Source organism: Haliotis asinina, chromosome 16 (genome assembly GCF_037392515.1).
Source record: "Haliotis asinina isolate JCU_RB_2024 chromosome 16, JCU_Hal_asi_v2, whole genome shotgun sequence".
Lineage (NCBI taxonomy): Eukaryota > Metazoa > Mollusca > Gastropoda > Lepetellida > Haliotidae > Haliotis > Haliotis asinina.
This window is the reverse complement of record NC_090295.1, coordinates 15,533,961-15,560,737: the sequence shown is the minus strand read 5'-3', so window position 1 is coordinate 15,560,737 and position 26,777 is coordinate 15,533,961. Positions and strand designations below refer to the sequence as shown.

The 26,777-nt window shown below is 39.3% G+C and overlaps 2 protein-coding genes across 2 annotated transcripts in view; both read right to left on the bottom strand.

Annotated features, from left to right (window-relative positions):
• Positions 1-26,777, bottom strand: part of LOC137267918 (F-actin-capping protein subunit beta) — a 384,252-nt gene that overhangs the window by 170,350 nt on the left and 187,125 nt on the right. The window lies entirely within an intron of this gene.
• On the bottom strand, positions 507-26,777 carry LOC137267913 (DNA repair protein REV1-like). The gene is made up of 19 exons (XM_067802357.1): positions 26,685-26,777; positions 25,385-25,562; positions 24,473-24,587; positions 23,632-23,800; positions 22,026-22,711; positions 21,216-21,538; positions 19,949-20,073; positions 19,051-19,205; positions 17,227-17,346; positions 16,253-16,473; positions 15,645-15,789; positions 15,191-15,321; positions 13,558-13,889; positions 8,914-9,046; positions 8,001-8,264; positions 6,717-7,031; positions 6,155-6,320; positions 2,637-2,739; positions 507-2,228 (listed from the first exon to the last, which is right to left on the bottom strand). The coding sequence occupies exons 2-19, from the start codon at positions 25,499-25,501 to the stop codon at positions 2,102-2,104; spliced, it is 3,747 nt and encodes a 1,248-aa protein (XP_067658458.1). The 5' UTR covers positions 25,502-25,562; positions 26,685-26,777; the 3' UTR covers positions 507-2,101.

Below are 26,777 nucleotides of genomic sequence, written 5' to 3'. Positions count from 1 at the left end.
ATGTTGCAGTCTGCCAAAGCCTTTACCAAATTGAGATCAGTTGAAAACATGGCCTCTAACCCGTCCTTCTGTTATTGACCTCAATGTTACATTAATTCAGAGATTTGTTTGCACAAATTATCAGATGTATTCTTCTTGAAATTCAGGTTATACTTATTTGGGCAAATGACAAAATCTCAAGTGAAAAACAGGTTGCAAATGTTTCATGAAAATAACGTTACAAAACCATTACATGGTTCAGTGTAATTTTCCATGTACAGATAATGTTTGCAAAATTCTTCAGTTATTCAGTTTCATTGGTGTTTAAATAATGCTATTTACTTACTAGCTAGATTAGTTGCAGCTATTTGTAAGAAAGAAATTATTCAAATGATTTGGCTGCCACAAGACATTCTCCACATGAGACTGTGGTTCCAGACTTGGACTTGGTCTTCAAACTTGTGCTTCACTTCACAGACTGTTAAAGCTGATGAAAAAATGAAAATGAAAAGATAAACCCAAACTTCTTTTGTGTAGTATATTTTATTACTGTCGTCTTTGACTCTTTTCTTTGACACATACAATTAAAACTTGTGAAAAAAGATAATAGTAAAAATGGTCGTCTTCCATACAATATTACAAATGATGTAGACACGTTATCACAGAGTGCTTGATTGTTGACACAAATATTTTGAAATACAGTCAATACAGCCATGTAAAACATAATTTAGCAGTTTGTCCTCACAGAAAATATGATTCTCATCTCGTACACAACTTGACCACACAATCATGAATCAAATGAAGGATGCAGGGATTGTTGAACCAATCAAGGTCAGTTGCTTAAACACTACAGTTTATTTACCATTTTAATTCAAAAAGAAGCAGGATTTATGAAAACTCAAAATGGCAAACAGTATCAAATATCAACAACTTTATAATGGCATTTAATTATTTCTGTCATTTTGGATTTGAATTTTTTGTCAAGTTAATACTTTTGTGATGTTTCGCTCACCCATTCAAAGTATTTAGAAGCTAGATTCTGATTGGCAGATATGACCTCAAATGAAAAGGCCCTGACACCTTCATGCAGAGCAACATCACAGCAGAAGAGATTTCATCTTATTGTCATTGCTGTTCAATAAAACATGTCACACTTAAAGAATAGAAGCACTACCTAAAACTTTGTTCTTTCATCCCTCCTATTTTCAGTCAGTATAACAGCACTAAGAAAGTCATGTAAAAACATTGCTATGGGATTGAAAGCACATTCACTTCTAGAAAAGTGTAAATCTGTCAAATCTTAAATTTAGAATCATTTTCAGTGTCCTTTAGATATCAGAGGTGTGTGTGTGTGGGTGTGTGCGTCGGGGGGGGGGGGGGGGGGGGGGGGAGAGAGAGAGAGAGAGAGAGAGAGAGCTTTTGTAATAAATAATCCACAGTGTGAAAATGGATATATTGTAGATTTTAAAGTCCATAACACTCACAATAAGTTTTCTTCTCTGTGTGTGCTATGTTATGTAAGTCCAAGACATTCTAAAACTCTACAAGTGTTGTGGCAGTTCATTCAGGGGTGGTGGGGCAGCCTACTGGTCACACTGAAGATGGTAAAATGTGTGAAGCACAATTCTGGTCCTACCCGCCGTGACATTTCTGGCATACTGCTAAAAGTGGCAAAAATTAAACTCATTCATTTAAAATACATGAAACATTTCTGTTATCACTTTTCAGTGTTTCATCACCAAACATTTCATCATTGTCTTTTTCCACACACAGGTAACAAATCATGTGAGGTTCACCATTGTTTGTTGCAGAGTGACTAAATGGGTGATAATGTTTGGCATCTTGATTTTTGAAAGCTTCCTGGTCCTGCCTTTTTACTGAAGCAGAGAATCATGTAAAGAGTTTCTTTCAATGTGAGACTTAAAAATTTGTTTGCACAACAGTTAATGGGTACCTGGTAGAATTATATGGCAATGTTACCGTCTAGTGCCTCACAGACAGTTTTGGTTGTATTTTACCCAGGGGGCTGAGAATGATTCTTGAGTGGACACTATCCATTAACCAGGATGATAACAAAGCAACATGGCACTGTATGAAGATTATGCTTGGTATACATGTAGTTTCATCTAGCAAGCAGCCAATCAACATTGAGCTGGCATCCATGGATAGATTTGATCACTTCCTGTGTGCTTGTGAGAATACTCTTGAATGATTCATACCAATGTATATTGGCAAGCTTCTTTATTTTCCTGAAATCAAACCAAGACTCAAATTAGAGCACATCAGGTTATGTACTGAAGCTCACCTTTATATGATCTAAATCAGTGGGTGTAAAATTTTCATCAAGAAACAGAAGATTTTGTTTGATGTCATATCAGGAATTACACCTTTTTTCTGAAAGTGGATAAATCCTAGTACATGTAAAGGTTGAGTCCATCTAGGAATCAAACCTACAGTCTCAGAATGAGGCACCTGATCACTTCAAGTCCGCCTCATGACCAACTCAGTCACAAAATGGAAGTCTGACAACTGGTAGTCTGGATCACATACTTTGTGAACCCCTCGGACAAATGTAATTGGCACAGCCCTCATGATTCTGTGTGTTGTTTTAGATTGATCAGTCGTGTTTGAAACAGCCACCTTCTTGATTCACTGACCTGTTAAGGAACTTGAGGACCAGGTCCACATGCTCCAGGTTGTGGTCTAGGACTAGCTGCCCCAGATATTCCAGCATCACACTGATGTCCTCCTCCTGGGGCTCTGCATCACAAACACACATGTCCATACATGAGTGAGTTTAGTTTTACGCCACTCTTAGCAATATTCAAGCAATGTCATGGCATGGGCTGCACACATTGTACCCATGTGGGGAATTGAACCCAGGCAAACACCTTAACCACCGACTACCCCACCAGCCCTTCATCCAACTGAAGAACCATTTACTACTCTTACATCTACATCAGAAACACAGATTTTGTCAAAGGTGTCACAAGGCACCAGACAGATAATTCAGGGAAACTAAGCATGCCCATGCTTTTTGATGATCCAAACATGAGAACAACAATTATATCAATTTATTATTAAGAAGTCTGAAAACTCGAGCACACCTGCAAACTAATCTGTCTTACCATCTCTAAATCAAATGATGTTCCCTTCTGTCTATCCTTTCCTGTAATGCTAAAACCCTAAATGAAGTAAGTCAAGACTTCCTCAGGTTTTGTATCCCCATCACACTGGAGTTTCTTTTCAGTGTGAAGGGGCTTATTTGTTTATGTCATATTCAATATAAATAAAGTGGTACTTATATCATGCAAACTTCCATACATTATGTACTGTCCAATTATCAGTTGGTTCTAGAGGTTTGGAGACCCGTGAAGGTCCCGGGGGTAAAATAGGCCTTCAGCAACCCATGCTTGCCATAAAAGGCGACTCAGCTTGTCGTAAGAGGCAACTAACAGGATTGGGTGGTCAGGCTCGCTGACTTGGTTGACACATGTCATCGGTTCCCAATTGCGCAGATTGATGCTCATGTTGTTGATCACTGGATTGTCTGGTCTAGACTCGATTATTTACAGACCGCTGCCATATAGCTGTAATATTGCCGAGTGTGGCATAAAACTAAACTCAGTCACTCACTCAGGAAGTTTGGAAATCCCCAGCTAAATACTCAGAGACTAAAAGTACACAAACTATCATTCGGAACACAGACTGCTAAATTCCCAGGACCATTCACTGCTCTGACACAAACAATACTACTTATGTCCTCAGCAATGCTTGTTGTCATGAGGCAAATAATTCAAATGTAGTAAGGATTTCTGCCTTGGCGGATGCATGCCATTGTGTGCAATACAGATCGTCATCATATACTCTTGAAAAAAGGGTCTATAATATTTAGGAGATTTACTGGAGTCAATCAGTGTTGATATGATATTATTGAATGTTTTGAGAGTGCATCACCATTTGCACTTCCTTCCAACCATAGTTATTTGGAATGTAGTTGCTTTTGAAAGATGATTGGTGCATGGCATGTAATTTGCATGTATACGATTTTCACTTTAAAACAAATGACTAGAAACAAACACTAACAAATGTGTGATGCAAGATGAGTGTCAACACTTATGTTCTAAGCGATTTCTTGACCTTTCTGAAAAAGATTTAAAATATAAAATGGGACCCCATGCATGTGTATGTGGCTAGTGTGTTGTGCACGTGCATATCATGCGTTGTGTTTAGGGGTAATAGAGGGAAATGGTGGTGCATTCATAAGATATCTGTCCTTGAAACCTTGTTAATGTTTTCACTTCCATTCCAAATTGAAAGTTCATTATCCCATACCTTTTTTGAAGAGCATATCTGGAACACTGCTGAGTATGAAGTTAAGCAATAAATACAAAGAGACAAGAATAAAAACTGAATTATGGTGATGACTATGCAGACTGACCCCAACTAAATCTTCCTAACGCTTCCATTCCTGAACAGCTTGACTGAGAATAGCCAGTATATTACTGTCCTAGAAACCTGGAAACCAGCAACTGTAGCATAGCATCAATATATTATAACAACAATTTCTCCTATCCACTGACCAAAATAATGTACCGCTTGTAAGTCAAGCATCTGACAATTCATTGATTACTTGCCATACAACAATTCCACCAATTCATTTGTAACTATGTCCACGCACTCACCCACTGGACCATTCTCCCATCCATCCATACATTCATGTTTCAGTCCATTCATTGGTCAGTCTACCTATCAGTCTGTTCAGTCAATCAGTCAGTCTTTTATCAGTCCATTCTTCACTCAATTCATTTATCATTCCTCCTCTGTCCATTTATCATTCAGTCAATCCCATTGTCCATTCTTAGATTAGTCTACCTACTGGTTAAAGGTCACATGCAACCAAAAAATCAAACATAATTAAAACACATTTATCACTTATTCATGACATATAATATACATTGCTGCTTTTAAAAAAAACAAATAAACACAATTATAAGCGTACAATCGCGATTCAAAAGTGCAATATTTTGTACTTGGGGTTACTTCCCCCGAAACGAAGCCCTCGGGAGACCGAACCCAGTCATAGTGGGTGCATATGCACTCAAGTGTAACGACGGCTTCCGATTGGCTGTTTCATTTGCTGATATGCTGAGGGTTCATTATATGTACAGAAAGATGATCTGTTTGATGGGCATTTTTGAAGTATAGCCAGTCACTTAAGATTCTTTATGGATAACAACTTCTTTTTGTGTACTTGATGCGTCGTTTCAGTATGGATTCATATACTGTTGTCAAACAAAATCATATACACGAAAAGAAGTAGTTATGCATGAAGAGTGTATATAGAGATGTTGGGTTTGGAAAATACATGTTCTCTGAATTTGCGCTCGATCCAATAAAAAATCATATCAGTAGAGATGGTAAACTACTGCGTGGCTGGAATCTGTCATAAGTCCAAGTACAAAGCAGGACTTGAAACTGACAAGAGTTTGCAACAGTTTCCTTCAGATCCAGTCATCCGAAAAAAATGAATGTAGTTTGTTTGCAAGCCACAGACATAAAAACAAGTCATGTGTATCACACGTGCCTAATTACATAATGTGGCAGACACGGGACTCGGGTGCGCGAGTCATAAATCAACTTATTTTCTTTATGTCGTATAGTCTGATAGCTGTTAAGTTCAAATTGCACGTGGTCAGTGACTGAAGCTGTGTATTGCATGTTGTCTTTAGCAGACACGCAGACAGACATATTGCTGTGAATAAACCATACACTGAGGTTTCTCTGTGACAGAGACTGTTTACCACAATCAACAAGTTGTTTTACTTAACGAGCAGATTATTTACTTGTTTGTGTACACAACCAAGATTAGACTACTGCTAACGACCTCAGACGCTAGGCATGCACACTGTTCCAAGCTCCGCGAACCTATTCACTGCGCATGTGTTATGGACACAGCGCAGCACAGCTGTTGAAACCAGTTTTAGTGAAACGTTTGAACTCCGATTTCACGGGCTTTTTTTCATTGCATTTTTTTTCAACTTTATAGGTTGAATTGGCATTTTTTATGATTTGTTTCGGTAAGTGCACACTGAAAGGTACCAGAATCTGCAAAGTTGTGTTTTACGTTGCATGTGACCTTTAATAAAATAATGATCGCACTCATCCTATCTACCTGGGCAAGCCTCCAGCCACTCCACCAGCAGGTGCTTGACCTCTTCCATAGTAACAGCTCCACAGAGGTTCACCTGTTCTTCTTGTTCTGTGACATCCAGCACTGTTTGGGAAGGGGCAGGAGTGGGCATGGCCTGTGGTGCCTCAGTCAGGTTCTTTCCTGAGTCCTGAGTGCAACATACAAGGAACATGTTGATAGTGCTGGAACTGTTAATGACGTGTTCATCCAACCATAAGTTTAATTTTGTCACAATGTATGTTGTTATCATTTCTCAGGTGATATATTATCCAAAATGATGGAAAATTCTAAACAGTCCCATCATTGTTTTGGCTAATTCTAAAACATACACCGTGACAGGCTTCATACAGGATTGGTGGTATTGTGAGTTATTTAACATCGACATGACATGGATATTAACAGAATAATCTTTCCTCACCAAAATATCTGAACAGTTTGTTGATGTACATATATTTAAGGGAAATGAGGCACTGGCATTTCAGAAAATAAATATTTGATGACAATTTTATAATGTGGAATGTAAGGGTGAAATGTAATCACTAACCTTCACAGCATAGTTTGTCGTTATCTTGGGCTGTATTGCGAATTCAAGCTTTTTCGCACTCTTCTTTCGGCCTACTGGACATCCTTTGGGCACCTTGAAGACCGGACTGGTTTTCTTGCTTCGCCCTGGGGATTTACTGGGTGACCTTCTAGCGGTCTCTTTTCCTTTGGAGGGGGACTTTGCCTGCTGAAGCTTCAGAGGTGGAGGTTGATAATCCTCAGCTGGCTCTGCTGAATGTTGGCCCTGACGAATATACTCATCTCGGATTTCCTTCTGCATGTCTTCAGGGAGAGCATTAAGACAACTCATGTCCAGCTGAGTAATAGAGAGTAACTGTTTGTGTTAACGTAGACAGAAATATAAAGTTCATCAACATTAATTCTGATGGGAAAATATGGAATTGTGTTTGGGAAAAAAATGGAGATTGTACCTGGGTTTCAACATCAGTTCCTTCATGACACCTGGAAAATCTGGCTTAGAAATAATTTTCAGTGACCCATGCTTGTTGTAAGAGGGATCGTTGCTAATGCTGTATATTGTTTGGATTGGACTTTATTATTTACAGAATACCTGTAATATTGCTGAGTGTGGTGTAAAAGTAAACTCACTCACCTATTCACTGTATACACTACATTTCTCTATCACTGCTGCTCTAACTTTCACCATGCCACTGACCGCTTCCAGCAAGAATAACACTTAGTCTGTATTACACAAATGGCATTTGTTGGTTGACAACGTGTGCATGAGTCTTAGCATTGTCATCATCAGGTTTGCCCTTAATGCAGGGTACACCAGAAATAATACTCAGGCATGGGGCTTATTCGAATTCTGCAATTACTTCATGACTTTACAAACATGGGTTGCTGAAGACCTATTCACCTTCAGATTTTAACTGGTCTAAAGTTACTAAATACAATACTAAGAATTGTAGATTCTTGTGCTTGATTATCTGCTATTGTTGTTTTTTGCAACCCTGCGACAAGGGCTTGTCAATGAGAGAAATAGCTATTTGTGGTCTTGAGTTGAGTATCTTAGAGCTCTGATGGTACCCTGTCTCATAAATGTACAATTTTACGGCAGGGATCAAGTTCTATCTATACTAGAGGGTGCTAAATGCTGATTAACAACTGGTGCAAATCTAAAGATTTTGTCATGTGATTTTCTATTCATGATATAACAGAGGTAAAGTAAAATACTTTTGGCTTTACACTTCCAGCTGCATGGAAGTGAACCAAGATCATTGGTGGGACCCTATGGCAAACTTACTGACTCACACTGATGTACCTGAGAGAACGAGGGTAAGGCTTCCATGTTGCTTCCACCTTCTGCTTCAACTGTGGAAGGACCTGACTCTGGCGAGTAGGGGGCTTCGTCCTCATTGGTCACTGCTGTTTCCTGAGATGGCCAGTGAGAACAGCCTGGAATTTCCTCTGCTCCCTGATTGGCTGGCACACTGCTGGTCTTCCTTTGTGCCCTCTTGGTGCCAATATCTTTCTCAATCTGTGCCCGAATATCTGGAGGTAGCTCCTTCAACACTTCAGGATCAATCTGAATTATGGAACTTAACTTAGTGGTTTCACCTTAACTCATTTCGGGAATAAGAACCTATTACACCTTCCACATCTGAGCCTGTTCTGGTAATCAGAGTCTATTACTCCTGCCACTCAGAGCCTGTTCTGGTAATCTGAACCAGTTACAACAGCCACACCTGAACCTGTTCTGTTAATTAGAATGTGTTCCACCTGCCACACCTGAACTTGTTCTGATAATTACAATCTGGCACACCTGTCACACCTGAACATGTTCTGGTAATCAGAATGTGTTCCATCTGCCACTTCTGAACCTGTTCTGATAAGTAGAATCTGGCATACCTGTCACACCTGAACCTATTCTGGTAATCAGAATCTGCTCCACCTGCTACAGCAGAACACTTGTTACACCTGATCTTGTTACACCAACCACACCTAAACACCTGTCATACCCACCTGGGAAGTGTCATGAGTGGCCCAGAAGGATAAGTTTCTGACACTTATCAAAGATTTCAGTTCCAGTCAACCATCACAATGATTATAATCGTTCATATTCCATCAGTGTTCTTATACACAGTAGTAAACATCAACTAGATGCCTCCACCACTACCCTCCCATATCATCCTGACATGCAACAACTACTTTTGTAAGGTACCAAAGTCTTGCACCTGTGAAGGAGAAGGGAAGTAGTCATGAGCCTCGTTGTGAGATTCAACTGCCTGTTTCCTGACAGGGGTCTCAGGGGATCCGAAGTCCGGCAGGTAGGGAAGAGGTGGTGGTGTTGTCTTCGCCGTCTTTCTCCTGTAAATCAACGTAAGATCAACATTACTGAACTGTATAACATGTTCTAAAATGTTCCCATGATTTTAGTGAGGAACAGGTGACATGTCTTTGCAAGTGCATATAAACCTAAAGTGTGCTTCTCACTGTACATTAGGTCATCTCTTGTTTTCCCAGAATAACCGCATTTGAGGTTTTTGTTTTGGAGTAAGACCGCTTCCCAGGGTTTACTTTTCCTAACTTTATGTAAGCATCAAGATTCAAATGATCCATGAGTGTTTGAAATCAATTGAAAAACATCGTTCAAGATTATAGTCAGAATACAAAGGTTTTCCGATGCGGGATTGGAACCGCAATTCTCTCATTCATACGCAGATGCTCTACTGTACTGCCACTGGGCGGACGAAGGTGGAAGAGTGGAGGAGGAGGTGGAGGAGCTAAATTATCCAATTATAGTTACTGTCATTACATTGATTTCACACGCACTTCAGTTATTGTTATGTAGCTTCATTAAATGATCATCTACATTGTAATTACCCATCACTGACGGTATATATGATAGAGAAAACGATTCTCCTTGGTTTTGGTAGACAATGTAAAAACATCGGGGTCAGGAAATCCCTCCCCAACCGGTTTTACATTGTCTACCAGAACAAAATGGGTGATACCCTTAAAGTCATCACTCCCTTGCCATGAAATATGAACGCTCCCATATTTGATGGTAATTCATGAATTTGGCAGTCAGAATAGAAAATAACAGTGGCACAGTTGTGATTAAAGCATTCACAAATAAGGCCAAAGACACAGGTTTGATTCCTCTAACTGTTACAATGAATGAAGCTCATTTCTGCTGTTCCCTACAGTAATATTGTTGAAATGTTCTTGTGGCGTAAAACCCACCCGAATCATTCACTGTTTTTAACAGAGAATTTTATGATAATGGAAATGTTTTTCTTGTACATTTATATTAATTCTTCTCTCAACAATCACTATTATATTTATCAGAACACAACATTATACACCAAAAATATGCACAGAGGCTTAATACAATAAACAACACACATAACGATTCCATTCCATATTTTTTTGTGTGAACTGTGACATGATGCTTGTCAAATATAGTCTGGTTCATAATTATTGAGAATTTTTCTTCTTACTTTGAGCTATCCTAACACCACAACTGATTCACTGATACTTAAAACTAAGTAATGGTATAAGGGAGGTAACTCATCTTGGCCTACTGAGTATAGTACAATTAGAGTTACCTCCCCTGAATTTGTAGCAGACGTCATTTTCCTCAGCACTGTCAACAATGTTTGCTGAAGATAAAAGAAGGTTGATTTTTGAGTTGTGTAATCAAGGAATTGATGATGTAAATACATTGGCAGAGAGAACAGGAACTCCTCTTTCTACTGTGTATAGGATTAGGAAGAATTTTAAAGAGGGAAAGGATTTTGGGCACCAGAAAGGAGCAGGGAGACCCAGAAAATTGGACTTCTCAGATCGCGTCCGGCTGGGAATTTTAGCGTCTAAAAAGCAAAGGGCAAGCATCTCCAACATCAGGTATGAAATGATAGAAAGGGGATCAACAGATGTATCAATATCTACAGTTAGAAGAAATTTGATTGATCTTGAATGGGAGAAAAAGACTGGAATTCCTTCTCCTCTCATGAAACAAGAACATAAAGACAGGCGTGTTGAGTGGTGTTTGGTACATGAAAACTTTGACTGGGAAAATGTGATTTTTACTGATGAAAGTTCAATATGGGTATATCCCAATAATGTGAAAATATGGACAAAGTCTGCGTCAGCACCGTTGTATCGACGACCTAAATACAGCCCAAAGTTTCATGTATGGGGAGGGATATCCTTATTAGGAACGACCCCGCTGTGTGTGTTTGAGGGAAATCTGACAAGTCAACGCTACACTAACATATTAGATAATTTTCTCCTTCCAAGTGCACATGTGTTTTATGGAAATGACTAGATTTTGCAGCAAGATAATGATCCTAAACACACCGCAAAACATGCCAAGCAGTGGTTTCAGGAGAAAAATGTGACTGCATTACCATTTCCTGCATATAGTCCTGACTTAAATCCCATTGAGAACATTTGGGGGATGATGAAGGAATGTGTGAATCAAAAGGGGTTGACAAAAATTGAAGACATGAAGAGAGAAGTGGTCCGATACTGGGACAGCATAACTCACGAGACACTAACCTCTCTGATAGGAAGTATGCCTACCCGTCTTAGACTGTGCCGTGAAGCTCAAGGAGACTTGATAAAATATTAAATTGTTACCTACACAACATGAAAAGGTCAGTTCACTTTCACAATACATTCAATTTTATCTGATTTGTTCTCGTTTAATAATATGAAATGCTTTAGCTATTCTCAATAATTTTGAACCATACTGTAAATGTTTTCAGGCACTTGAAACATTATTTTCTTGGATGTTAGGGAGGCAAAAAATTGGTAATATGCTAGTTAAACGTCATGTTTAATTTTTGTTCTATGGCAGTCAATAAACCTACCCCCCCCCACCGAAAACATCCCTTCTATAAAAGCAAATTCCAACATCAATACTACTCAGTAGAAGTCAGGAATAGACCCATTTCTTTCATGTCACTGAAGATATTCTATCACACCATGAGCAATGAGTAGTATTCACTTGGGTAGTATTGGTACATTTGTACCCCGTTAACTCGGGCCCCACATATCCGGAATCCCCACCTTCCATTTATGTGAAACGAATTTATGTTCATTAATTGTATGTGCATAACTGGTCCCCGCACTTCCGAACCATGATGGAGAATTTTCAAACCATTCCCATAGATTCCCATGAAAATGACCTTTTTATCTGGAAAGATCTAGGTGCATGTGCTTGTGTATGTGTGACGTCAATACTGTATACCACACAACTATGTGTATTCATTCCTAATCTCTCGGCAGGCGTTTGAAGTGAATTGATTAATTACCCATCAAAACACTAGGCATGCAGGTCACTTCAGTTGTTAGTTAGAATTTGGCAGGAGTGAGAATGTTGCATCAGTAACGAAAACAAATGTTACGTAAGATTATGACAAACTTTATTGTAATTCTACTGTATATAACACTTATTAATCAATCATCTTATCGATTGCGATGCAAGTTACAAACAGCTAGCCATATAATCTAAGTCATGTGATCCTGGCTGGAAATTTACTTTCTGCAGACGGCATAACTTCAAGTGAGGTCAAATGTTTTCAGGGCAAGAAAAGCAGCTTTAAACTTAAAAAAAAATATGCGGTAGGCAAAATAGTGACTTTCTGTCATGGATTTACCTTTTTCATCTAACTTACCACCTACATTTTGATTACCTCTCAGACAACCTGACAACTTAAAACCTGCGTTATGCCTTCTATGTACAGTAATATTCGTTTATAATGAACTCAAAGGGACTGTTGTTTTCAGTTCGTTGTAAGCGAAATTCGTTCTAAGCGATTCGGGAATGTTCGTGAATGTTCGGAAATTACCAAGAATCGTCACCACGCCAGTGGTTTGAGGCAAGATCATGTTCACAGAGAAATTAAAATAAGACAAAACCAACGAACATATAATTGTCATGGATCATTCACTTCATCGTCGATCATGTATTTTATTCTTTAACAAAATCGGTAATTTTGTGCTTCTGTGACGTCAGCCAATCATCAACTGACTTGCTGTCATGGCTGAACATATCCCTCGTCGCTTCTTAAATCTCTCTAACCACAACTGATTGGCCTTGAAATCTGTATGTCTAAGTCTGCTGTCATGTCAGTCTTGGATTTACCGCCTGCATCTACAGCTTGGATGATTTGGTATTTTGTGTCAAGATCTAGAGCTTTACGTTTCTGTGACAAGCCCTTCCATGCTGACTTGAAAGAAAGACTTCCCAGATCGCTATTTATGCCTTGACAATGTCAACAAGATTCACAAGATTAAATAAATGATAACATTTCACAGGTAAGTTTATTTTATCATCCCCTTGATCCCCTGTGAGGAAGCCTGTTTGTTTTCACAAGCTAATTGGTGACACGTGAGATGACACGCGAGTGGATTCGGATCAGCTGTTCGTTATAAACACGTCAATTAACACGTGAAATAGCACAGAGGGCCCATCAATTTGTTCGTTGTAACAGATAATTTCGTACTATCAGTGTTCAGTGTATATGGTAGTTAATTCATAACAACATATAGGAAAGCAGTCGGGACTTCTGAATTTGTTCGTTGTAACCGGCAATTCGTTGTAAGCGTGTACGTTATAAGTGAACTTTACTGTATTATCAGTACATTTATATGTTATGTTGATTCACTGTTATTACTATCAACTATTGATTTACAGATACACATACATCAATATATTTTCACTAAACATCATCTGTACGTTTTGCTTGTCTGATCCATTTAACTGGATGCCTTACTATCCAGATGATTTCCGAGTGTAACCAAAACGTCTGAATAAACAGGGTTTGACTGTACACATCTGACATTATCAAGTATCCTTCACTCACCGAGCAAGTTCTTCCAATATTGGCAGACTGCCAGAACTAAAGACAACAGCACTGCCTTCATCTACGACACCAGCATCATCAATCTCCTCCCCATCATCAGAGACATATGTTGGCATATCTCTATCTGACCAATCAAGAGATCCCTTGGCTTCCTTTGAACCAGACTCCTGTACATCCTGTTTGTGTGGTGTCACAGGCTTGGTCCGGGAGGCTGCACTTGGCGATGTGGATTTGTTTTTGGGGACAGCAAAGTTGAGGATGCTTTGATGACCTGGACCTGAGGATGATCCTCCAAGAGTGGAGCTCTCCAGTCTGTGAGTCTGTATTCCAATCTGCAACACACACAAAATCAATTGCTGAAAAAGATGTAGGTTTAGTGCTTAATCCAATAGTCACCAATATCCAAACTAACATGGTGAGATGAGAGGCGGTTAGTATGGAATAGATCTAATAATTGATATCATGAGCAATGGCTAATGCAGTGAGGGCCTAGATTTACGAAGCTCTCTTAGCATTAAGATAGCCGTAAGTGCCATATACAAACGTAAACTTATGGTGATCTTAGCAGTAAGAGAGCATCGGCATTCTAGGCCCAGAACTCTAGTCATTCCACACATTGGACACTTCTTTTCAACACAAAGGTCCTGAGTTATACTGAAACAGCAACACTGCAGGGTGAGGTGAGGTGAAATGGCGTGTAGTCCCATACTTAAAAATATTTCGCTCATATGACAAAGTGCATACTCGTTGACCCTGTGTCTTATACAGCCTGGTTCCCTGGGTCTGTTGTGCCTGCGCTAACGCTCAGACACTGACCCAGGCAACCACAGCTGAATGGTGGCTTTCACTGCAAAGCAATGTGCCATACATTCACCACTGAAAAACCTGAGAACGAGGGATTGGAAATTTTTCATAGCATTTCCATCAATACAAAGGCAGAGTGTATGTTACCAGAACAATGACCATCATTACTTTCAGGGTTGGAAAATGTTATTAAGCAGTTTCGAGACATGAAAACCATTGTTACATGGGTGAGATGTAAAAAATGACATACCACCTATTTTCATCACCAACATGTGCTTTGATATGTTGTGTCAGCTCACTATTACCATGAAAGTCACACTCATAAGACATGCATCTGAACGACCACACTGACTGAATATTAGTGATCTTCAATGATGTTATTGATGACTAGTATGTCATGAATATAATCTTCATGAAGCCTTCAAGATTTATATGCAGTTGTGAGTGAGTGAGTGAGTTGAGTTTTACGCCACACTCAGCAATATTCCAGTTATATGGTGGTGGTCTGTAAATAATCTGGACCAGATAATCCAGAGACCAACAACATGAGCCTTTACGGCAAGCATGGGTTGCTGAAGGCCTATTCTATCCCGGGACCTTCATAGGTCTATATGCAGTTATGACTTTTCATTAGACCTGTAGTTTTCAGGACCTGACTTCTAAGATACATTCCATCGTCAAGTGTTTCAAACACAAAAACAGAAGCGATGAAATTGTTTGTGTTCAATCATGAGAACACATGATCAACTGCCCGGTCCTAATATTGTTGTTACCTTGATCAAACATTTACTGAAGATGGTAACAAAGAGATTGTGCTGTTTGTTCTCACCCCCCTCAAGTCAGCAGTGTTAGCCTTCATGGCTCTCATCATGGCGATGCATTCCTTGGCGATAACTTTTCCATCATCCGTCGCCATTGGGAGGCTGGAGGACTTGGACACATTGTTACATATTCCATGACCTGAATCAAACACACAGTGAACAGAATGTTTCTTTCCAATCTCTCATCAGTCCACTGAAAAATGTCATTGTCTGTAATTTCAGAGTTAAATAAATTGATTATCCAGAACCATGTGGCCTCAATCCCTAAAATGACTCAATGTTTTATTAACAATATCTTAAACATGACCTTATTCCACTCTTCAATAATAATAACAATAATAATATAACAAACATCATCATTTCTACACTTGTGGATATACTTTGTCTACTTTGAATGAATGAATGAATGAACATTGCTCTACTCAATTCTTTGCTCAGTCTATATCTATGTCAACAGCCTACCCATGAACTTGGCTGTTTCCTTGGGAGCATCTCCTCGTCTGATCATCAGCTTCAGGGTGATTGTCTTGCCCCTCATGTTGATGTTCTTGAGGCGTGTTGACACTTCCTCTGCCAGGTCACACAGGAACTTCTCCGCCTCAGTTTCCTGTTAATGGCCATAAATTATTCCTGAATGGTGAGGACATTCTCACAAGATCTGTGAAGTGTTTTTCAGATAGACATTCGCAGAAAGTACCTCTGAACAACATGAAGATAAATCACCGATTTCTAAACACAGAACTTAAAAGAATTAAGGTGTCCTTCTGTTAAATGTGCACAAAAGCTAACTAAAATTCAGAAAAACAAAATCAAACTGCCGATGAGTTTGAACAAGAAAACTTTCACTTTTTCTGTCAACACTCAATTCCACATAGTATAAAGTATAAAAATGACCAAAACACACAAAAAACACACTTATTGTTTTAAGGGAAAATGGTTAACTGTAACAAGTGGATCTGTAAACAAGCAATCACATATGTGTATGTGCATGCGTACATGTGTTTGTATGTGTATGCATGTGTAAAATGATGTTTTTAATGCAGTGGAACAACTACACAAACACCACCCACCCTCTGAAACCTGATTCCATAATTGATCTCCGCAGACACCGACTTCCTCTCCTTCTCCATCTTGATCTGACGATCATCCTGTCCACGACAGTATTTATACAGGGACTGTCCTGTCTTGGGTCCGAACTCCTTCTGAAGGACAACCAGAGACAGCTTCTGGAGGTCGCCACATGTGGTCACGTTCATGCTGTTCAGTTTCTTTGTCATGGAGTACCCTACACCTAAATCACATAATGAATGAGTCGGTCAGAAACTTGTAACCATTTCTTGGGAGCAGACAAGGAGAAACATTATGATGTGATGTGCACCTTTTAAATATGCCAAATATTCGAAGCTATTGTCCGTTTTGCTCAAAAGCGGACCAATGAATTGCAACATTGTTAGAAACATTGTTGGCAGAAATTTATAAAAAAATGGCAAGGGTTAGGTTGTTGCCTTTCTAATTTCAGCTTCTCTTTGGTTTTCCTTTAATCTGTTTAACTGCCTATGAAATAACATAAGGCATGACATATATTAAACTTACCAACATATTCCAGAAAACTTGAAATACATAATACTTGGTTCAAAGCAAACACACTCTTTCATCCTAGCCACATTCTGAATATTTTGGAGTGAGTTAGTGAGTGACTTTAGCTTTATGCCGCACACAGTATTCCAGCTACATGCCGACAGTCTGTAAGTAATCGAGTCTGGACCGGACAATCCAGTGAGCAACAGCATGAACATTAATCTGTGCAAATGGGGACTGATGATGTGTCAACCAAATCAGTGAACCCGACCACTTGACCTCGTTAGTCGCCTCTTACGACAAGCTGTGTCGCCATTTACAGCATGCATAAGTGAAGACCTTTTCTACCCCAGGCCTTCATAGGTCATCTGTATATTTTGGAGGAAAAGCATTTTATGATTTATGGTCTATAACAAATAAAACTTGGTCACAAGATAGCTCATGCACTGACCATTTCCTAACTTACCTGGTAAGTCTCGGATGGACTGTTTAGTGATGAATTCTGGAACAGCATCTGTGGTCAGATAAAACTGACCATTTGGTTTAGCGGACCTTGTGGCAAGTCGAGCCAACAGAATACTCCCTCCTGCAACAAAAATATTTAATAATACTTCCTTTCAAAGTATTATTATGAGAGTCAGTATAGTGTACTCTTACAATATCATGGCAGGTAGAGACATCAGAGATAGGGATTCCAACATTGTATCTATTAAGGACAGAACTGCGAAAGTTATGTTGTACATTATATCTATCAAGGACAGAACTGTCAAAAGGTATGTTGTACATTGCTTCTGTTGAATAGTGAAAGGTTATGCTATTGTACATTATCTTACCTCACACATAAATGTCATTTTCTGACTGGCTAAGCGCTCCTCTGTTATTTTCAATGTATCCCACTGCCAATGGCAACTCATTCAGAACTTTGTAGTAGTGCTTCTTTATCTTGAATACCATTGAATCATACATAATGTTTCGTGAATGCAAAACAATGGAAGGGAGATAACTCAAAATTTGTTTTTCGTGTGTCATCTGCAAAATCTAAATCTATTTTGACATAACATTCAAATTTAGTCGATGTGAATATTAAGAAAAGGAATTACACCGCAGCGATTTTACTAATACAGTAAATGCCAGAAAAACAGCAAGATGCAAAAATAGTGTGAATCACACAGGTTGGCTAAAGTGTATGACCCGATACCCATGCTTCAAATAGTTCAAAATTTACATTGAGGTGTTCGGTAAGATAACTACGTTGTTCACTAGTCCTTCGGAGCCCATGGGTTGATGTACCCTCAATTTCGCCCCCCATTGTGACCAGTGAACAACTTATATTGTATCTATTGTGGACAGAGCTGTCAGAGTTAACGTTATTGTACATTGTATCTATTGTAGATAGGGCTGACAGAGCTTATGTTATTGCATATTGTATCTATTGTGGACAGAGCTGTCAGAGCTTATGTTATTGGACATTGTATCTATTGTGGACAGAGCTGTCAGAGCTTATGTTATTGTACATTGTATCTATTGTGGACAGAGCTGTCAGAGCTTATGTTATTGTACATTGTATGTATTGTACATAGGGCTGTCAGAGCTTATGTTATTGTATATTGTATCTATTGTAGATAGGGCTGACAGAGGTTATGCTACTGTACATTGTATCTATTGTGGGAATCAAAGTCCTATTTTCAGCATCATGAATGAACACTTCAAACACATCGCTACTACATTGCCTCTATAATCTGTTTTTGCTTCAATACTTCTGGTGACGATTGACAGTTTTTACTTTGCCATCTGGATGGCCATCAGGATACTGACATTTTCCCTATTAGCGACAAGTTAGTTATCAAGTTTGTCAGGAGAACAGTCTTGCAATATGAAGAAAACGTCTTGCTGTTGATCACTGGGGAACATCGGTTGATGTATCCTTGTTTATTTTCTCTGAGCCCCAAGTGTAGGCATCAGTAGATTTTGCAGACAAGAAAAACAGAGTTAGAGTTATTTCCTTGCCATCGAAGTGCATTTGCAAAACGGTAATTTCCATACATCTAAATGATTCAGTCTTTTTCGGGTTACAGAATTACTACAATTAAGTACTGAATGAATCTGGCATTCCCATGGGGTACATAGAAAATGTTACTTCCTTGCAAGTGGGGTACACTGAAAATAATAGATGAGTGGTCAGCCAATCAGAAAGCGACATTTAGGTGTGTGGTAAGACTGTGGGCTGTCATTTCACTATAAATAGCCATGACTGAAGTCTGACACAAGTTATAAACTGTAAAACCGTTACCAAGGCCGGCTGATGCTGTACACCCAGTCTTGTCATGGATCTCCTTTCTCAGCAACGTTGCAAACTCCTCTGGTGTGGTGCCTGTGATTGCTAGGAGGTCGGTACAGTCCACCAACATCTCGTCGCAGCTCACTGCTTCGATATCGTGTGTGAAACTGGTGGCAGTTTGTGAATGGAAATGAAATAATTTAGTGTAACCATGGTTACGGTTTATAAACTTAAAGGTAGGGGTAGACAACTTCAAATGTAGACATAGACATGCAAGATGCACAATCAGCATCAAATAAAGGCAACATGTTCAGCTGTAATTTTACTTTTGCTGGATTACATACAGAACATCCAAAGAATGTTTCAGAATGTTTTTCCTGATGTGATTGATATGTAAATGCAAATTAAACCACATATTAAAAAAAACCCACATGATCTCACTAGGGAGTGCATATATATGTGTATAGTTTGAAAATCCAAAATCTATTGTGTGCATCTGGGTGGATGTATAAGACACATTGTCATTGAGAGCCTAACCTGTTAATAAAAGTTAACTTTGTGTACATTATCTATTTCATATGTACTGAAGAGCTAAAACAAAGGTTACAATGTACATCTTCACAGGTAATATTTATACATATACTGACTTTTCAATGTTCCAACATCATGACTGTATTTTAGCCAGCCAATCATGAACAGAGCTGGGTCACATATGTTTCAATTGTTCAGGCTGCAGACATTCTGACATCTGACATTGAATAAAGGTTGCTTGATAACATATATCCCCAGAAGGTATGGTTTTTACTGATTTTAACTGAACCCTTTTGTTTTAAAGAAGAAATAGTAACAATTCAATTCTGAACATAACTGTGTCTACACATTCACCAACATATTCCAACAGAAGACTTACCTGGCCACTGTGTCATACAGAGTTCGAGACACCTCCTGGTATTTGTCGAAGTTGTAGGGGATGGTGACTAGTTCAGGACACAGTTGTTTGGCCGGACCCATGAACATCCCATTCTTCACACCAGCCTGAAACAGGGTGAGAACAAGGTCATGATTGGACTGCTCTTCTTGAAGATACTTGGTGTTGGTAGTAGAGTTCCAAGGGTAGAATAGGCCTTCAGCAACCCATGCTTGCCATAAAAGGTGACCGTGCTTGTTGTAGGATGCGACTAATGGGATCGGGAGGTCAGGCTCGCTGACTTGGTTGACACATGTCATCCGTTCCCAATTGTGCAGATCGATGCTCATGTTGTTGGTCACTGAACTGTCTGGTCCAGACTCGATTATTTACAGACCGCCACCATATGGCTGGAATATTGCTGAGTGTGGCATAAAACTAAACTCACTCACTCACTAGCAGCAGAGTTCTTTAGAGAGAAGCCCCCCTTGCTTTGTAAGGATCAACCTATTCTTCTTAATAATGATTCTTGTTCTTACAGCTGCAGTATCACTAACATCTACAACTTGAGACACATGTAAGCTGTGATGATATAGCCTCTCAAGAACCAGGTTCGATCCCCAACATAGGTACAATGAAACCCATTTCTGGTGTCCCCTGCTGTGATATTGTTGGTGTCCCCTGCTGTGATATTGCTGGTGTCCCCTGCTGTGATATTGTTGGTGTCCCCTGCTGTGATATTTCTGGTGTCCCCTGCTGTGATATTTCTGGAATATTGCTGCAAGTAGCTAAAAAACAAACTTACTAACTTTAGAGTAAGATGACAGCACATGCATATTGAAATGACCAACACCAAAGCTTGCACCCTTTCTAAAAAGACATAACTCACAAACAAAGAGGAACGAAATACAAACTCTCCTTTCAATTTATGTTCAGCTCTTAGAATGAGTGAGTGAGTGAATGAGTTTTAGTTTCTGCTGCTTTTAATAATTTTCCGGCAATATTCCTGCAATATAATGGCGGGAGACACCAAAAGATTAAATAAAAATAAAGCAGGACATCAGTTTTAAGATCATTACAATTATCATATTTGTAGTTGTTATCATTTATCCCTTCACACAACTGAACTCTACACTGACTGGACATAATATAAATGATGTTAAAAATGCAGGTCAAAATAAATTATTACCAGGTCAAATCAGAAGTGTATGAGAAAATACACTACAAATATTTGATTAATTAAATCCTTTTACACAAAATTCTGTCTCACCTTTCTCGCTTCGTAACTGCAGGAAGCAATTTCAGCCAGAGAATGAAACATATCTTTCCCAGTTGAACCCTTTGGTACGAGAAAGTCAATTTCTTTCCCCTTCAAATCACAGCCTTCCACACCTTCTTCTTCTTCTTCATCTTCCTCATCAAACCTTCCTTCAGCTAATGTGTCCGCTTCACTGACATGATTTGACTTTCGACCTTTCTTCCCTCCTTGTTGACGCTTCAGCTCCCATTGTTTCTTTTCATAGGCAAGGTCAGACCCTGGGGTCTCCTTGGCTGCCCCCTTGCCCCGAGAGTGGGTCACAGCGACTGGGTGACCTGGGCAATAACATATCAGACAGGTCAGATAACTCCATCTGGATTATTTGTCTAATGGACACAGGTTGCCACCTGTGAAGATCCTGATCTTCAGCAACCCATTCTTGTCATAAGAGGCTACTAATGGGATTGGGTGGTCAGGCTCAGGTCAGACACATGTCATCATATTCCAACTGTGTAGACTGGTGCTTATGATAATAACTGAATTGTGTTGTTAACAATTCATTCATTCATTCATTCATTCATTCATTCATTCATTCATTAAAAGATATTAATTTCCACCAGCTGCTCTGTTGATATTTGAGTTGGCTTTTAACTTAATCTTGTAAAAAAATTCACATTAAGAATCGTTAACCATCATGAAGAAATGCGTGCTTAGTAGAGAAATCGGCCCTCGTAATCAGCAGTATACATATCGGTTTTCACATGTATACCCACAAAATACCAAAATCAACCACAAAAGTCAATTCTGAAGTGAAAATCTCACCTCTGAGTTCCGGCTTGTCAAGAAGCCCGACAGACACAAAGAAACAGTCCATGTCAACATGCATGATGACCTTCTTTGGCTTCCCTGTACAGGAACCTGATGTGAAGTTATCTATCCCAGTTCTAGCCACACTGGCCTCGTGAAACTGCTGTAACCTCTGTCGCCCTGGAAACAACCCATCACTCTGTTTCTGCAGCTCATTCACATAGGCGCGGTATTCTGCTCCCCATGTCGATATATGATGCAATCGGGAATGAGTGTAAAATTCTGAGAGAAAATTAGAATCTCCAGCTTGTGCCATTGTTTTATTTGACGATTTGTCGTGGTAAGAGCCTGTTAGTTTTTCTGCTGATGTGCAGGTTTTGTTCACAGATACTTCTTCATCAATAGTGTCAAGACTGTTCTCGTTACTGGTGTCATGCATATTTTCTATGTCCTTTGTTCGCAGGTTGGCCAAGTCTTCGTCCGAACTGTCTCCATCTGACATTGGGTCAAGGTCATTTAACACACTGCCATGTTTATTGAACTGGGTGCAGCCAACAGATGTTTCCGAGGTTTTAGAGGAGACACTTGATGATCGGCTGAGAATGGATGTTTTTGTGAAGGACGTTAGACCGTGTTGTGATCTTGTTTGTGCTGTGTACAGCTGGTATTTGGTGTATGGGAGCAGTTTGCCGGCAGCCACACTGAAATTGACAATTTACAGAATTAGACAGTAAGCACGATCATATCTATCTGAATGTGTGAAAAGCATTTCTGAGATTAAATTGGTCTTTCAGTTGAAAAAGTGGACTAATGGGATTGGGTGGTCAGGCTTGCTGATGTGGTTGACACGTCATATCCCATATTACACAGACCTTATTGCTCACACTGTTGATGACTGGACAGTCTGGTATTTATAGACCATTGCCATACAGCTGGAATATTGCTGAATGCGGCCTTAATCAAACAAACTAGCCAAAAGTTTGCCTTGAATAACTAGGCATTAATATGCAAAAGGCATTGTAGGATTTAGTTGAGCCATTAGAATTTCTCATGTGTTTTTCTCATTTACCATTACAATAAAAGTGCTATCCTTGGAACAGGTTTCTGTAAGGATCTCTCGTCATGGGCATGTTAGGATTTTAGGACATATTTCTATCTCCCATCTGGTATTGATGCAATTTTGCCATCTCCCTTTCGCTGTAATTTTTCCATTAGTGAGTGAGTATTCTTTTGCATTGCTTATTGCAAAATTCCTGCAATATTACAGACACCAGAAGCGGGCTTCACACACTGTATCCATGTGAGGAATCAAACCCCGGTCTTTGACATGATAAGCAGATGATTTAACCACAATGGTACCCCACTGTGCCATTTTTTCATTATCTCCCCTTAATCTTACCTAAAGTAAATGTAAAGTGAATGACTAATCCCTTGGTCCAGATTGTAAACTTATGAAAAGTCTCATCTGTACAAGCCTCCACAACCACTGTCATCTGCTTTCCTCCAACACTAAGTAAGGATGCTGTGATAAAACACAACTCCCCACTGTCTGTTTTCAAACTTCAGCTGCCCTCATCCCCATCACCTCAGAACCATCTCCGCAGATTAACCAGTTCCCTACCTCTCTGTGATCCACTCTGGACGTACGACCTTCATTCCCTTCAGCTCTCTGACCTTGCTGTCAGGGAGGTTGGTTGCCACGATGTGAGTAACCCGTGTCCGGTATAGGTATTGCTCGTATGTCCCTCCATGGCTGGTCAGCAGACGTCGCAACTCGTCGGAGGATGGCTCTGTCAACAAACATACTTTGAACATCAGCCTCCTTTGTCTCTGTTACCATGACTACAGATATCAGACAATTGTGTGTTGTCATACACACTTACAAATGTGTTTGTGTAAATGTTGTTTTCTGTCTGTCTCTTTCGCTCTCTCTCTCACACACACACAAAAGAAAAGTGCAAGAATTTCCAGCAGATGAGTAACGGTATTTCCTGTTTTACAATAACTATGGTCAGAATTTGTATGCATTAATCATTAAAAATGCTTAATAATTCACAAATAAAACCATCCACAGAATTTATGATCATTGTCCATAGGCTCCAGAAGTTTTTGACCTATGACACTTTTCTCTTTTTCCCTCCTGGCATTCATCATATCAAGGCCAATTTAACCATGCAATAGTTTTGTTTCCAAATCTGTTTCAAAACTACAGCTGTACAATCTCTGCTTGCACTGGATCAATTCTTGACAGGACAAATCAAAGATCCGTATCATGAACCACGTCAAGAGGTTCAATTATATGCTCTTCCGAGGGTAAAATGGTATTCTGTGAGTCATGTGAAGGGGAGTTGGGTGTCCATGTGGCAAGTAATTAATCAATTGCATTGCATCCATTGTCAGTTTTTATGTGTATAGAACAGAGGAATTTGTATCCCATAAATCCCTGACCGCAGACAACTTACTTGTATATCCATTGACATAGACATGAATTCCAGTGAAGATTTCTGATCCAGATGTTCCCCCTGCTGTGTTGAACTGATCGTTCAGCTTCTGCATCTTGGCCTGCATGTAGCCTCCCTTCAACAAACAGTTTCCAGAAACCAAATCAGCTTTAATGAAACATATAGCACTATGCTAGAAGATAACTGGCTTAAATGAAATGGATCTTACAACCTGAGAATGTAAGCCACATACCAACTTTGCAACTCTTGGTAGTTGGTTCCTGCCAGGGTCTACAAATCATGATGGAAGGACAATAGGCCCACAAGGACATAAAGTCCCTAGACAAAACAACCCAACAGTATTTGGCCTCATGACAACAAAAAATACCCAATAACAACGGGTATGAAAATAAGTCTTAAATGAAATGGTGTGATTGCCCAAAATGAAAACTGACTAGTTCTGGACATCAGGTGATGGGCTTTTATCTCCTGATAGCTCATGATTTACCTAACCAGCTGAAGCCACTTCTCTGAAACAACACTTCGCAGACTTCATTCCATTGTTAAAATAACAATATCATCACTGAGGAGCCTGGATGCATATGGTTTTCATAGATGATACTTACCTGCAACAATTGTCAGCAGTTGGAGGAATTTCTTAGAAAACATCATGTCGTTACATGCCAATCAAAATCAATTCCAACTCAAAGTGTGTTTTATCCTGTGGGTGGAATTTTGTAAGTGCTTTTCGTCATGAGGGCATTTAACTTCGGTTTTTTTGTCATAGGGCTTCAGTCCCAGTGGGCTTATTATCTGCCAACCATAAATCATAGATGTTAATCCCACTTTTGCCTCTGTTACAACCTTTGGCCTGTCACCACTAGTGCCATTTATTTTGCTGTTGTTGTAGAGGATACTACATGACTTCCTCACCCAGGCTTCAAAACCATTTCCCTCATCTCTCAGTTTCCTCTTGGCACCTCCGGAAGAAGACTCTGATGAGTTACCTCCCCTTCTAGGACGACCTCGGCTGCGGCCCCTTGATGACATGATGTATCCTCTGATGGATGCACTAAATCTGCATACTGACGTCAACTTTATATGTTGAAATCTGTGTGCATAATAATACAAAGATTATCACATACTGAGTATGCTAAAGCGAAGTTGTGACATATTCACTATTCAGTATATATACAGGTATGCATAAGTCCAATACTAAGAAAGTCAAGTTGAACACTGCTTGATCAGAACAAAACCAGATGTCCATAATCATTAAAATTCAGTTCTGTACATTTTGGCATTTCATGCATGCCTTGTAGGTCCCATAAAATAAGCATGCACAGAAGCATCTTGATCAATAAGTTCTGAATAATCTATGTTATTTCTTTATCAGGTTGTAAGCTGGTTTCCATGAGATTCATGGACAGGAATTTAGTCAGCACCAGACAACAGATAACAGTTTCAGTTGAACATGTACGAAGTGGTGCACATATCAGTAACATTTAGCACAAACAAATATAGATGGTTTTTCGTAATATCCTGTCGTCTCCATTTTTCAGTGTTATCCTATTTTCAACAGCATATTTTAACACTGAACTTCAATATTGATGAATTTGTGATGTCTTGTTATCGCATCCTTGTATCACATTTTGGGGAGAATTGTAAAACAATTCTAAAACATGTTATCAACTTATTTAATACAATGTATAATGTGTTAACCACAAGCACAATGACTGTTGACACAATCCACCTCCTTGCTGCAATAATAATTAGTGCCGTCCAAAAACACATATTCCGACGATACATGTATCGGCAATGATGTTTGGCACAAATACTGATTAAGAAACTAGTAAAAGTAATCTGGATTAGGAACTGACCTGAGAATAACAAAAATACTGGGCTATGACGTGACATAATTGTCATAAAACCCATCCAATTAAGCAGTACTGAACATACGATATTAGTTATGCTACTTCTTGAAACAGCAACAGGAGGCAGTTGACTTCAGCATGTACCTCGGAGACCTGACCTGCATGAACGAAATAAGGAGACCCACATTCCATATTTTCAGTTCCTACTCCAGTCTCCTTGTTTACATCAATGCATGTTGAATGATAACTTCATTCATAATTTTGTGTTTACTTCGCTATATCTCAGTTGTCAACCAAACCATACCAATGTTACGAGGTTCAATATATAAACCGATTCCATTAGTCTGCTAGAAGAAAGTTACCTTTCATTTCTAACTTCTGCAGCACTGAAAATGTCTGAAATTGTGCAACTTCTCAACGCGCCCGGACAAAGCCATTACGGAAGGAAGGGGCAT

Coding starts and splice junctions, on each gene's coding strand:
- LOC137267913 (XM_067802357.1), bottom strand. CDS start 25,501: ATGTCATCAAGGGGCCGCAGCCGAGGTCGTCCTAGAAGGGGAGGTAAC. Junction 23,801..24,472: donor CTATGTCAATGGATATACAA/GTAAGTTGTCTG, acceptor GTTTGTTGACAG/AGCCATCCTCCGACGAGTTG. Junction 15,790..16,252: donor ATGGAATCAGGTTTCAGAGG/GTGGGTGGTGTT, acceptor GGCCATTAACAG/GAAACTGAGGCGGAGAAGTT.